We start from the raw sequence: 12935 nt of genomic DNA, 5'->3' as shown, positions 1-12935 counted from the left end.
GACCATTTAAACACACATTTATTAATATTTTTATGTAACTCATATAAATCGCAACACTTGATCCCTATAGTTAAATGTCGTGCAGAGATCTATATCGGGGCTGGAACCGGCGATAGACAGCACCTTATTGGGGCTCGTTCGCAGAATAGCCGAGTACACCGTAGTGGAGGACACTGGCAGTTCCACGCGCACGTCACCGGAGTAGCTCAACTGGTACAGGTGTTTAGCAGTCCCGCCGGCCACCACGCAGTCGTCATAGAAGAAAGACACGTGTATTCCTCGGTCTGGCAAGTCGAACACTGTTACTGCATCGAGCGACCGCAGGTGCCAAAGCGCAAGCCGAGGACCGCCACCACAGACCTATAACAATAATTATTATAAAACGTTGGTATATGCGTAGCTACAAAAAGAAAACTACTTGCTTAAACAAAACTGCTGCATACGGCAAAACCGAACCACAGTGCGATATCACAAAGCTAAATGTCCCTATGTCTCACGGAGATTCCCAAGAATTTGCCACACCTTGCAATTCTAAAATGCAATAGCCAACGATGTCATACTATTCAGTTAGTACTTCAGATAGTCAGGTTGTACACTACACTATAGTAAAAGGTCCTTATTCGCGTTTTGACTATTCGCGGATTAAAAAAATTACAAAACTCTGTATACCATTACCTTAGCCTGAAGATAATAATTAATTAATATGGTTAAAAACTTCAATAAAATTGATTTTTTATAATTATTCGTTTTTTTTATTGTCACCTAGGAATGTATCACCTATAAACCCATATAAATTACCATTCCATATTCGCGGCATATTTACGGAACATATACCCCACGAAAATAAAGACCTTTTACTGTATGAAAATTACGATATTGATCCTCAAATTAACATGATTCAATGCAGTCTTTATCTCACTAGAAACTATAGCAACAGTGTTTTCATTTACGCTGACATATGAGATGAAAATTTGTGCCTTAGATTTTTTTATGGAAAAGGAGGACAAATGAGCGTCCGGGTCCCTTGGTGTTAAGTGATCAGCCTTTAAAGAAGGTGTACGCGCTTTTTTTGAAGATACCCATGTCGTATCGTCCCGGAAACACCGCACAAAAAAGCTCATTCCACAGCTTTGTGTACTACAAAGCTGTGGAAGAAACTTCCTAGAAAACCGCACAGATGGTGTGGATGATGTCCTAATTTGTGGCGTGTCGGGCGAAATTGAAAATCGGCGGCAGGAATCAGGTGAAACAGCTCTTCAGAACACTCTTCGTGATCCAACCGACATCACATAGCACTGGGTCCCCGACAATTCAAGCTGCTCTGTGTTGCACGTCATCAAATGGATAGAGCAGATATTGGGGTGCGCCAGACCAGAGATGACAGCAATATTCCATATGTGGCCGGACCTGCGCTTTGTACAGGTACGGACAGACGTGCTCCAAAAAAGCGTGCTTTTAAGTATGCTTAAAGTAAGCATGCTCATGCAACTGTTCACATTTTCCAGCAATAAGCATGCTTGTTTAAGCATACTCATATATATTGAGGGTTGAATTTTCGTTTTTATTTTAATTTGACGCAAAAACAGTCGCCCGCCGCGGATCGAGATCAAATCGATAATAGCATGCTAATAAGCAAACCTGTTCAGACGCGCTCGGAGCACGTCTCCTTCTACCCACGTCTCAGGTAGCATGCTCGAAAATCAAACGTCGGTTGATTTTTAAGCACGCTTTAAATAAGTATGCTCATTACAGTACACACGTGCTACTAATGATCACATGCTCAATAAAAGCATGCTTCCGTGCTTACTATTACTTAATTTATGCGTGCTTACTATTTTTAAATATATTACTTAATTACTATTACTCATTACTATGAGCACGTCTGTCCGTATCTTAAAGCGCTAGAATGTCGGCCGGCTTGAAGTATTGACGTGCTCAATTTATTTATGACGACCAGTTTTTTCGAAGCCAATTTGGCTTTGCTCTTCAGATTACCGCGGAATTGGAAGTCGCTCTAGATTTCGAGACCCAGTTTTCCGATACTAGGCGAGGCTGTAAGGGAAGTGTTGTCGAAGAGCGGTGATACTACAAATGGGGTTGTTTTTAGTGGTAAACGCGCAAGCTAGAGTCTCTTGGGGGTTAAGTTGGACAAGGTTCAATTTACCCCATTACGCGACCTTCTCAAGACTCACTCGACAACTCTTCTCAAGACAAGAGGACTCGATATAAGATACAAGATTCTCCTAGCACTGGTCATCGATTTTGCTAGAGAGACCTGCATGGCCAATGTAGACGACATTGTCCGTACTATGGTCTGCATAGCAATGTGTGTTGGAGGTATAGGTCCAACATACCATTGATATGCAGAAGAAACAGTGTGGGAGATAGCACACAGCCTCCACTCCAGCATTCATGGGGTTCGGGTTCAAGCAATAAATGTTGACCACAATCTGTATGCTGCTAGATTATTGGTCTCACAAATTTTTATTTTTTAAATATATTTTATTTAAGTGGCCTATTTAAGTTCTGTATAACTTTGTTTATTTTTTTTTACTGACATCATTGCAAATAGAACTAGGCTGCTGTGAACTTTTAAGACATTTACAAAAGTAGGACTATATCTTAAACTCACGATCCAATCATCTCCTAAAGCAACTGAACCTATCCACTTTCCAATGTCAGGCCGGGCTAGTTTATCCTCTTTATACGGCTTCAATTTATTTTCTGCCTTTCCCGTTCTCATATCCCACAGCAAAACCAAACCATCTTCTCCAGAGGATATGAGCTGCTGATTTCTGAAAGTATTATCATATAAAATATCCTTTATTCAAGTAGGGTTAATATTAGGTTATTTTCTGTTCAATTGCATGTTAGGAAAATCCACCAACATATTATACTCATATTATAAATAATATCTGGACGACTGAGCCTTGCTCGGATTTTTAAGAATGTACAAAACTTGAACAAAAAAAACTAATAGGACATCTGGATTCAAACCGGGGTCTTCTGCTTTCCGGATCAACCAATGTCCCATCTAAACTATTATAGTCTTGTATATAGTGCCAAATTTACCTTTGTATTCTAATGTTATTGCAGCTGTTTCTCATTAAAACACGGATAAAACTACATTTTTCAATTCTAATTTCTCACCCCTGAAACTACCTGTATACTACATTTCATTCAAATCGTTGGAGCCATTTCCAAGATTAAGATTATTATATAGATAGATATTACATCATGAGCACCATAATTGCCAAGACATTTATGTCACAATAAAGATATTTAAAGATGTAATAAAGTTATATCCCTAGGAATATACCATACTATAGTTTTCTAGTATATATGTATAGATTTTTATACATTACCTTTCTTGATTCTATGCCGAAAATAGGATATTTTTATTTAATGTTAATTATTTTGAATAACTACTTATAAGTAGGATTTCTTTTGAATGCAAATGAAAATGTTATAACTCTTTTACCAACCCTCACTGTTTAAGGTATTTTTTTGAAAATGCACATGTTTTGTGTAGACTTATCCTATTATAGAATTACTATGTAGCAATGGTTAGGTTGATGTTCTACAACAAACTAACTAATAATTAAAGAAGAGTTTGTAACATTCTCTCTTATCCCTATCTGATCTTATAGGTAAGTAGTTTTGCTGAACTGTTTTGGTTTATATTAAACTGAGTATTGTTAAAGGTTCACGTTATGAAAAAAGAACTACACCACAAAAGTGAATAATTATTCATTGGGGATATAGACTTAAAACTACTAGTGGCAGAGAACTTACAGAATATTAACTGCAGAACCAACAAATTGGTCTACAAACCCTAACCAAACGCCAAATAATCGACTTTATCATAATGGGTGGCCTTGGCTGGCTCAATTTCCTAGATGAGATAAAGCAGTGGCTTGTATTGCAAGTTTCACATTACTCAAAAAGACTCAGCACCAACTTTATAGCAATCATACTGACTAAAAGTCCTATGAAATTATTAAAATCAAATCAAATCATCTTTATTTGCAAGATAAGGTAATAATATGTTGTTGGCTTATAATTAACAGGTGCTCTTATCCTAACCAATAAGGCATGCAAACTTATAGTGGAATACATAGTCAGTTCACGTTTTAATTTCTGTAACAATTATAATATACTAAAAACTATACTAAAAAAAGGTATACATCCCAAACAAACTTAAATAAACATCAATCATACAATAGTTATTATTTCATAGGCTTATTCATTTTAATTTATAATATAATGTCATTAGCTACACAATGATATTGAGTTCAGTCAAAGTTATTTTTTTTACCAAGAATTTGATTTTTGAAATCATACTCAATATATTACAAGACATAGTAAAAGCTCTGAATGAAACAATCAATGTTTAAGTTTAAGGCCGGCAACATTCTTGTGATTCCTCTGGTGTTGCAAGATAATGTGGGTGGCGGTGATCACTTAACACCAGGTGACCTGTACGCTTGTTTGTCCTCCAATTCCATAAACTCCTGACAAACCACTGAATATCTAAATCAAATATAGCCTAATAAATACATGAAATAATCAAGAAAAACAAAGGCTACGTTGAGTTGTGCATACCATACTTTGTTTTGCTTATCACATCACACTAGTCACTTTGTATTTTCCAGTATAAGAAGCAACTATGGTTAATGGAATGCTGATTTCAAAAACTGTAAGGCGATATCACTCAACATCATTAAAAAGTTGCTATATCATACTCAACCACCTAATGAATAATATTGAACATCACATATGTACCAACAAACATTATGTTATAAGTTGCACTGGCCCATGTTAATAGTTATAAGTGAACTCACTTCTCACGAAATAATTTTATACAAGTAATAAGTGTTTTAATGAGAAATAAAGTTCTTTAAACTGATATTTACAGCCTGACGTACCCTGAAGATCAAAATATGGTATTTTTATTTAATCAAATATTATTAATTACTTCTAATGTCTAAATTTACAAACTTTTCATGTTATAATATAAACAATATGTTATGTTTTTAAAGTGATACTCACCCTCACTTCTAGGATTAATACAAAAATAAAATTTGAAAAACAAAATTTTATGAACAATGCAGGATTCGAACCCACAACCTCCCACATTCTGTACTAGTGCTCTAACCAACTGAGTTAACCATTCAAATACTGCCTCGTTATAAAAGTCTGTTTGCTTTGTTCAACTCTCAGGTTGTGGCTTCATCTACAGGATCTACTTTACAGTTGATAACCTGCTCAACCCCAATATTTGCATATTAGGAAATTGACTTGAGATGTCGCTCTTGTAAATCTAAACAATATGTTATGTTTTTAAAGTGATAACCCTCACTTCAAGGATTAATACACAAATAAAATTTGAAAAACAAAATTTTATGAATGATGTGTGATCCGAACTCGGCTTCATGAAGCCACAACCTGAGAGTTGAACAAAGCAAACAGAATGTTATAATATAATGAAATAATAAGGTCAAGTACAAAATATTGAACTTACTTTCCATGAATACAATGAATATACTCTTCATGACCGCTATATTTCGAGATTAGTGTTCCATCCTCTAAATTGTAGACATAGACATTATTATCACCACAGCCAGCATATAATTGTTCCTCATCATCTGATAACCAAAGACTATTTACTTCACACTGTCCTGAAGTTTTTATTTTAATTCTCCATACAACTTTCCCAGGTTTTGAATGTATCTCTTTCCAATTCCAACCTTGAATTTCATTGTCTATCCCAACTATTAAAAACTTTTCAGAGCTAGCTAGACTACATATAAAGCCTGTGTTTTTGGGCAAATTATGAATACGTTTAGGTTTATCGTAGTCAGCAGTAATTTTATCTTTATCTGGATTCAACAAACTACTTAAGCTGAAAATAAATATTTACAATTTACATTGTACCATTAGAAGTGAAGAACGAATCTAAAAACCAACCAATGAAAAGTTATTTATAACATATCTTCCCCTCGCTTGAACTTACTCAAAAACAGCTAATTGTCCATAGATATTGCCGGCAACTAAATATTTTCCACAGGGCGAGAAAGTTTGACAAGTTATAGTGTTATAAAACATTTTACCGATCATATTGATATTTGCGTTACCTTTTCTATTAGTTCCTAACTCTAAATTCAACGCAAATTGCAAAAGGGTAAAGTGAAAAGGTTACAAATTATAGTTGTTTCCGATTTCAGTTATCGTAATTTAGTTCACTTTAATCCGTATTTTATTTTGTAAACAGTAAACACCAAAGAGAATTTAACCACTAGTTACTACGTTCAAACACTAGGCACTATTTCACACTAGTCACTACGTAATTTTTTTACGTTTGTTTTATTTATTTCGATTTTAGAGCATTAGTAACAAGATCATCAGAACAAACCAAATTATTTATCATTTTTCAATATACTACAAGAAATAACCACAAACTTCATACCAAAAACGGACCCTAGAGGGACCTACTTGTCTACATAAAAATAAAAGTTCAATTCTATTCTTTTTATAGAGGCTTTTGTGGCTGCTATAATTTAGCCGATGTAAATATCTATGACCATTTTGATCTAAATTAGTGTGGCCCGTTAAACTCAAAAATAAACCTGAATTATCATCCAAAACAAAGAGAGGAGCCTTTACAGATTATGGCTTTCCCACCACTTTGTCTGATTTTTATTATTCACTCGTATAAACATTTCAATTTTGAAACAAAATAATATTGACTGCATCCAAAGAGGATGTAAGTACTAGAATAATCTACGAAAAAATCACATCCTCGGACTTAGACGAGCTTCCCTTTTATACGTCTGTGTAGACGAGTCTCTTTAGTCCATGTACTCCATTCCATTGTCAAATTCAGATTTCATTTGACATTTCATTATTTCAATTTTCAGTGCGTGTTTGTCTGATGTCGACGCAAAAATAAAAATGGACGTGGGCTATATACTATAAATAATTTTGGACTGGTGAGTTACAAAATCATCACAATAGTTCTAAATATTTGGTTTTAATTCTTGTAAAATGTACTCTGCAATATGATACAATTTTGAAATATCATTTTAGTATTTCAATTTTCAGCGCAAAAACGGAGCGTAGTAGTAGGTACTTTAATAAGAATTATTCCAAATTGTAGGTTGACTCCGAGATGTATAACGGCATAGGGCTTACAACTCCCAGGGGTTCTGGTACTAACGGCTACGTACAGAGAAACTGGGCGACGGTCAGGAAAACTAAGGACTCGGCAAATTACCGTACCGAGGAAGAGATAGCCAAGTTAGATGCTGTGACTAATAAACAACCAAATCGAGAAATTCTTGATCATGAGAGAAAAAGGAAAATCGAAGTAAAGTGTACTGAATTCGAAGATACACTTGAGGAGCAAGGGTATGTTTCATTGCTTTTTTTAGTTGCGTAATTTTCTTGCTTATATTAGGTTAAATACGGCCGCCACCACTTTCTATATCTATTTCACAGTCCCTACTTCCCAGTTTTGGCATTCTATCACATGCCCAAGATGCCCACTGTATCAATGAATAAAGCTTTTAATCAGATAATATTAACATGTAGTTAAATATTATTAATTAATTTATTTAGTGGGTCTAGCAGCAATTTTACTATTTATATTTTACTTTAATATTTCTTTACAATTTACAAAATCATTCAGAGTAAAACTCTACATTCTAATTTCGTTCAACATTACTTTATAAATCTAAAAGTGATTAATGGATTAAAAGTAAATTACAACATAATCATACAGATATTACAATAAAGAGCAATTTGTAATATGTCATTGTTATTTTTAAAGTAAAAGTTTTGATCCCATCTGGATAAAAGCATCCTCCATTTTTTTTCTATTTCTGTAATACAAGTGTGAGTGATAGACAATCACTTGTTCTTTTATATCTGTGCTGTGGTTGCTTTGATTATTTCTTTATGCACCCAAAAGAATTTCCATGAATTTTTGATCCTTCATTCTACCTCCTTTGTCACTTGTATGAATGGTATCAGTTTTATTAGGTAAATGTAGACTTTAACATATTTAACACCTTATTGACATAACCTTAGTTTAGTTAGATAGTGTCAAATGCAGTTTTATGATCAACACAACCTACTCAAAAGGGTTTTGGTTAAATTCAATTTAAATTCCTCTTACAGTTGCTCTATAGCTTGTATGTGGTCTATACTAGAAAATTTAAAGCAGAAACCTGCTTGTTCTATTGGGTGCCTCTGATCTATTTGTTCTGTTATTTAGCTTAGAAGCAGTGATGAACTTATTAATGACAGAGAGTCAGCTGATAGGCCTATAATTGTGAATGTAAGATTTCCCTTTTTATGGAGTAATACAATTTCAGATCAGCACCATTGCTGTAGGAATTCTCCCAATTTAAAAACCATTTGAATTGTTCACTTAGAAATTCTTCTGATTTTTCATAATATTATGTAATTGACAGGTTTTTTATGTATTCATCTATCTTATTTTTGGATTTTGGTATTGTTATTGGTGATTTAATAGTTTTCCACTCAGTTTTTGTTTCTCGATTGTTAAGGAGACTCAGATAAATCTAATGTCTGATGAGAAGTTTATAGTGTTTAAATTTTTAGATTTGTAACATTTCTCAGTTTATTGATCATTATAAAATCTTATCTAGTTTTTGTTCCTGCCTTCTGGTTACCACCAGGCTAAAAGTTAAGTCAAACTCGCGTTTTTTATGGTGCCTATGTACTTAAACCCCCTTATTTTTAATAGTCTGCTAACTTAAAGCATTGCTAATTCTCACTCTGTCTTCTTCTATTGACCTAAGTCAGAATAAGAAAAAACACTCCTTAGCGGCTGTTTAAAGTTAGCGGACCATTATGAATAAGGGTGTAATTGTATAGTGGAAAAAGCTACCATTATGTGCACGAATTGCTTATAATGTGACTAACATGGGACAATTTCTGATATTACAATAGGACTATTAGGTTGTTTGATCCTCGTCCGTCATATACTTATGTGTTTTCTATTTTCAAACACACATATAGGTACACTTATTCGACTTTTTATAATGTTGTCAAAGCTCTTGTGAGTTATCTGGTGCTACAAGATAGTATAGGCTGTGGTGATAACTGATGACCATGATGTGACCCATATACTTGTTTGTCCTCCTCTCACATAAAAAAGTTTTTTATTTTATAGACATGTACGGTCAGGGACTCTACCGTCAGGGGTCTACAGAATAGTATAGTAGAAGTAGTAGAATTGTGAATAAAAGTGGACCAATCCCACCAAATATACAATTAATGATTATTAGCCTGTAGTGTTTTGATGAAAGTTTTTTCTGATTGATATGGTAATTGAACACTTGATTTCTTCTGACATAGTCAAATTCAAATTAACATTCAATTAGGCTTAAACTAAGCGCTTTTGAATTGTCTCTAAATATGTCTTTTAAATTACTGAAAAAATGTAATATTTTGTTCGGAAAACTTGAGTTTTTAATCAATAGCATATTTTAATGGCTGTAATATACAAAACAAATTAGTTTGTAAGGTGCTGCGTCCAATATATGAATTGTGAAAGTTTTAATTAACAAATATTTCATAAAAAGTAATAAAGAATAAACAATATAAATATAAATTATCCTATAATGGATGCATCAACCTTTAGAGAATTAATTCATTGTTTGTTTAAGAATACTTTGTGAACATGATGGTCGTCATTACTGTCATATAATTAGTAATCACATCCAATAAATACAATGATTTATTAAAACAAATCAGTTCAGTGGTTTTTGAGTTAATGGCGAACAGACAGGCAGTCGCGGCGGGGGACTGTTTTTGATGTGACATTCATTTGTTTTGATATAACTTACGTCAAATTGTATGCCAAAGTAATTATAATTATTACAATTCTAAAGGTTATAATATTTCGACGATAATGTAATAAAACAAAGTATTTTATTATAAATTTTTCAACAGACTTGCTCGTAAAGTGGACCTTATATTATTGTGCTTAGAGTTAAAAAAAACTTGCGCGCCATTTCCCATAATTTTCATATTTTGTTTATATCGCGTTTGTTGCTGTGAGGTAAATAATTCTGTAAAAAAATGTCAAGTTTTAGTACAGAAAATGAACAGTAGAAAGATGTAACTCCAGAAGTACTAAATGCAGTTCAAAATGCAAACGAGGCCTAATAATACCTGCATAGTTTAAAAATGTATGTAATACATGTAATGCATAAATAGTCCAAACAAAATTTGAAAATTATCGAAAATGGCGCGCAAGTATTTGTTTGATGCGACAAATGTAAGGTGATTGATTACATATAGACATACACCCTACTATAAAATTATAATTTTAGTGATTAAATGTATGTACTTTTGTAACAAATTATTGTGTATTATACATACATATGTAAATAACTACCCGACAGACGCTTTTCTGTCAATAGAAATAAAATATGATGTTAGAATTCGGGAATAATGTAGTATAAAGCCATCGGGAATGTGTTATTATTATTTAATTAATTAAAAATGAAACAATTTATATAGTATTCAAATACAAATTATTTGAGTTTTCTTTAGTGTTAATTCCGCCATAATTGTCTTTAAACAATTCGACATGTGTTTCGCCTCTACACGAGGCATCCTCAGGACGTGTTGTCTTGCCAAAATCTGGCACGAGACTGAATCGAATGAGATTTTTTTTTGCGCCCAAACAACGGGAAAGGGCTACCCTCTGGGATAGGACGGGAGGGAGGTGATGAATGCTCATGCATACCAACGCAGCCGAAGTCTGCGTTGGTTATGTGGGACTCACATGAAAACCTAGGTGCCTACCCACTACACACCACCTGCAGTTGGCCTTGGGCAGGTTTCCTCTAAGCCTTCATCGAAGGCGACCTTCTCTTGGGGAGAGAGAGGCGCAAGCGGCACTCCTTGTGGAGTAGTGGATAAATGAAATGAACCAGAAGCCGCTCTTTTATACCCTCGTCCCATGAAATGACGCGCTGTGATTGACTTTTCTATAGACTTATATGTATAAGATGCACAATTCCACCATACATTATTTTATTATATTTCAAAGGGCTTCGATATCGTTTTCGTTTAAAGCTGCCAGAAGGCTTATTTTTCTGTTTAAATATCGTTTATTGAACCTATTAAGTATGTATACAAAAACTTAATAAAGTATATACTCAAACCTTCCTCGAGAACCACGCTATCAATTAGTAAAAACAGCATGAAAATCGGTACAGTAGTTTTTGAATTCATCGCGAACAGACAGACAGATATACTCGGCGGAGGCCTTTGTTATATATTATGTAGTGATTTGATAATTATAAATATTCGTCTAATTTACACATATATTTATTCCAAAAAAGTTAAATGGTTTTACAGCGACATAAAACCTCTTTGTTGTTGCAAAAAAACTGTATTATTCGGTTAAATTGAAAATGCTCTGTTTACACTTATATAATTTGCAGTTAGGTACTGACTTTGTTGGGATAATTGTATTATATTATAGTGTGTAATATTGTTATGCACGTGTGTGTTATATTTCGGTTTATGGCCCTACGAACGATGTAATAAGGCTCACTTTACGAGTGTGTTGAAAAATATTTTTCAGACTTGTTTTCGATCTTTTTCTCTGTCTGCCTGTTAATTGAAGTTAACAGCAGGTTGAACATGTGCCTTATCGATTTGTATGACGTCTATGCTATTGTCCAAACGATCTATTATATTTCACCCTATTTGAGGGCAACAGCCCTTGCGCACGAGTCGGATCAATATCGTTGCAGGGTTAAAGCACCCCGTGGACTGTGTTATATTATTCCAATGTTCCACGTCAGTTACCGCCGCGGCCGGCACGCCAGCGCCGTCTTATCGCCAATTTTATTGTTTTTCTAAAAGTAATTTCGCGATTACAACACTACATATAATGCATTGGTATGTTCGAGCGTGGTATTACAATTACGTTCTATCCGGAATCGATTTACGAAATATTGTTATAAAGTATTGCTTATTGGTGTCGACGCGACATGTTTTGATAGTTTTTTTTTTGTCACCGCAGTACAATAATGAGTGTTTCTTTGGTATGGTTGCGCAGGTTGCCACGGGAGGAGATAGCGGCCAGGGTTGCGGCCTTCAGAGCTAAGCTCTCGGAGACCAGCGACAAAGATGTGCCCAGAGATGAATATGGAAGAGTTGCGTGAGTTTCTTTTTATTAATAAAACTTTCGGTAAAATAATTTAGTTGTTCGCTAGTTCAGCATTGAGCATACATTAATATATTATTTACTTCTGTGCATAGAACTGTGAATTTTGAAATAAATACGTAGTGTTTCTTTGCAAGTTAGTTGTTAGTTTTATTCGGAATTAATTGTTAAAATCTGCCATTTTTGTAAGCATTTTGATAGATGTAGGTATAGCTGACTAGAATCCAAATATAGTAGTTCATTGGCAATGTTCCTGAGTTGGTTAGACCAAAACTTGGCTCCATGGTGTTACGTCAAAGTAGGTGTCTGTTGTACTCCACACAGTTTTAAGAAACATAGAAACATTTATAGTTTCCCAGTGGAATATGGCGACACCTACCCATGCTTTCTCACAATAACCACTATCCATAGGAAGAACATGACTTTCTGTCCTTTAATAAGGCAGCGTTTTTTTTTATAACTATATCGTTACCCTATGGAAACGCAGCCACAGAAAAATTGTTCCCGTAGTTGACCATTTCAACATTGTTATTCATTTTTACCTCTCAGCTCCCCTAGCCTAATTCTTTGTTTTTCCTAAAGTATGTATATTGTATTTTGTTAAATTAGTGTGAAGGTGTTTCATTCTTAAATTTTAGTAGGTATGGTGAGGAACGTTCTGGAAACCAAACTGTTTGTTATTCCGTAGGATTATTTATTTGTTATAGATCCTTAT

General features: G+C 34.3%; 2 protein-coding genes across 10 annotated transcripts in view; one reads left to right on the top strand and one right to left on the bottom strand.

The window, feature by feature from the left end:
- On the bottom strand, window positions 1-6381 carry LOC126974828 (THO complex subunit 6 homolog). Its single transcript, XM_050822497.1, has 4 exons — window positions 6017-6381; window positions 5525-5905; window positions 2633-2795; window positions 1-360 (listed from the first exon to the last, which is right to left on the bottom strand). The coding sequence occupies exons 1-4, from the start codon at window positions 6118-6120 to the stop codon at window positions 40-42; spliced, it is 969 nt and encodes a 322-aa protein (XP_050678454.1). The 5' UTR covers window positions 6121-6381; the 3' UTR covers window positions 1-39.
- A 475-nt stretch (window positions 6382-6856) lies between these two features.
- LOC126974889 (peptidyl-prolyl cis-trans isomerase G) overlaps window positions 6857-12935 on the top strand; it is a 37081-nt gene continuing 31002 nt past the window's right edge. For all 9 annotated transcript variants that reach the window (XM_050822596.1, XM_050822597.1, XM_050822594.1 and 6 more), the window contains exons 1-3: window positions 6857-6992; window positions 7160-7410; window positions 12113-12214. In XM_050822596.1, coding sequence (XP_050678553.1) covers window positions 7172-7410; window positions 12113-12214 — 341 coding nt within the window. In that variant the 5' untranslated portion in view covers window positions 6857-6992; window positions 7160-7171. The remainder of the gene's footprint in view (window positions 6993-7159; window positions 7411-12112; window positions 12215-12935) is intronic.

Source organism: Leptidea sinapis, chromosome 34 (genome assembly GCF_905404315.1).
Source record: "Leptidea sinapis chromosome 34, ilLepSina1.1, whole genome shotgun sequence".
NCBI classification, from domain to species: domain Eukaryota; kingdom Metazoa; phylum Arthropoda; class Insecta; order Lepidoptera; family Pieridae; genus Leptidea; species Leptidea sinapis.
The sequence above is the reverse complement of the archived record's forward strand: the minus strand, read 5'-3'. Positions and strand labels throughout refer to the sequence as shown.

Excerpts from the sequence above, each read along its gene's own strand:
- LOC126974828 (XM_050822497.1), bottom strand. The coding sequence starts at position 6,120 with ATGATCGGTAAAATGTTTTATAACACTATAACTTGTCAAACTTTCTCG. Across the intron at positions 2,796-5,524 it reads ATTCATTGTATTCATGGAAA|AAATCAGCAGCTCATATCCT; the intron begins GTAAGTTCAATA and ends TAATACTTTCAG. Across the intron at positions 361-2,632 it reads CTTTAGGAGATGATTGGATC|GTCTGTGGTGGCGGTCCTCG; the intron begins GTGAGTTTAAGA and ends TTATTGTTATAG.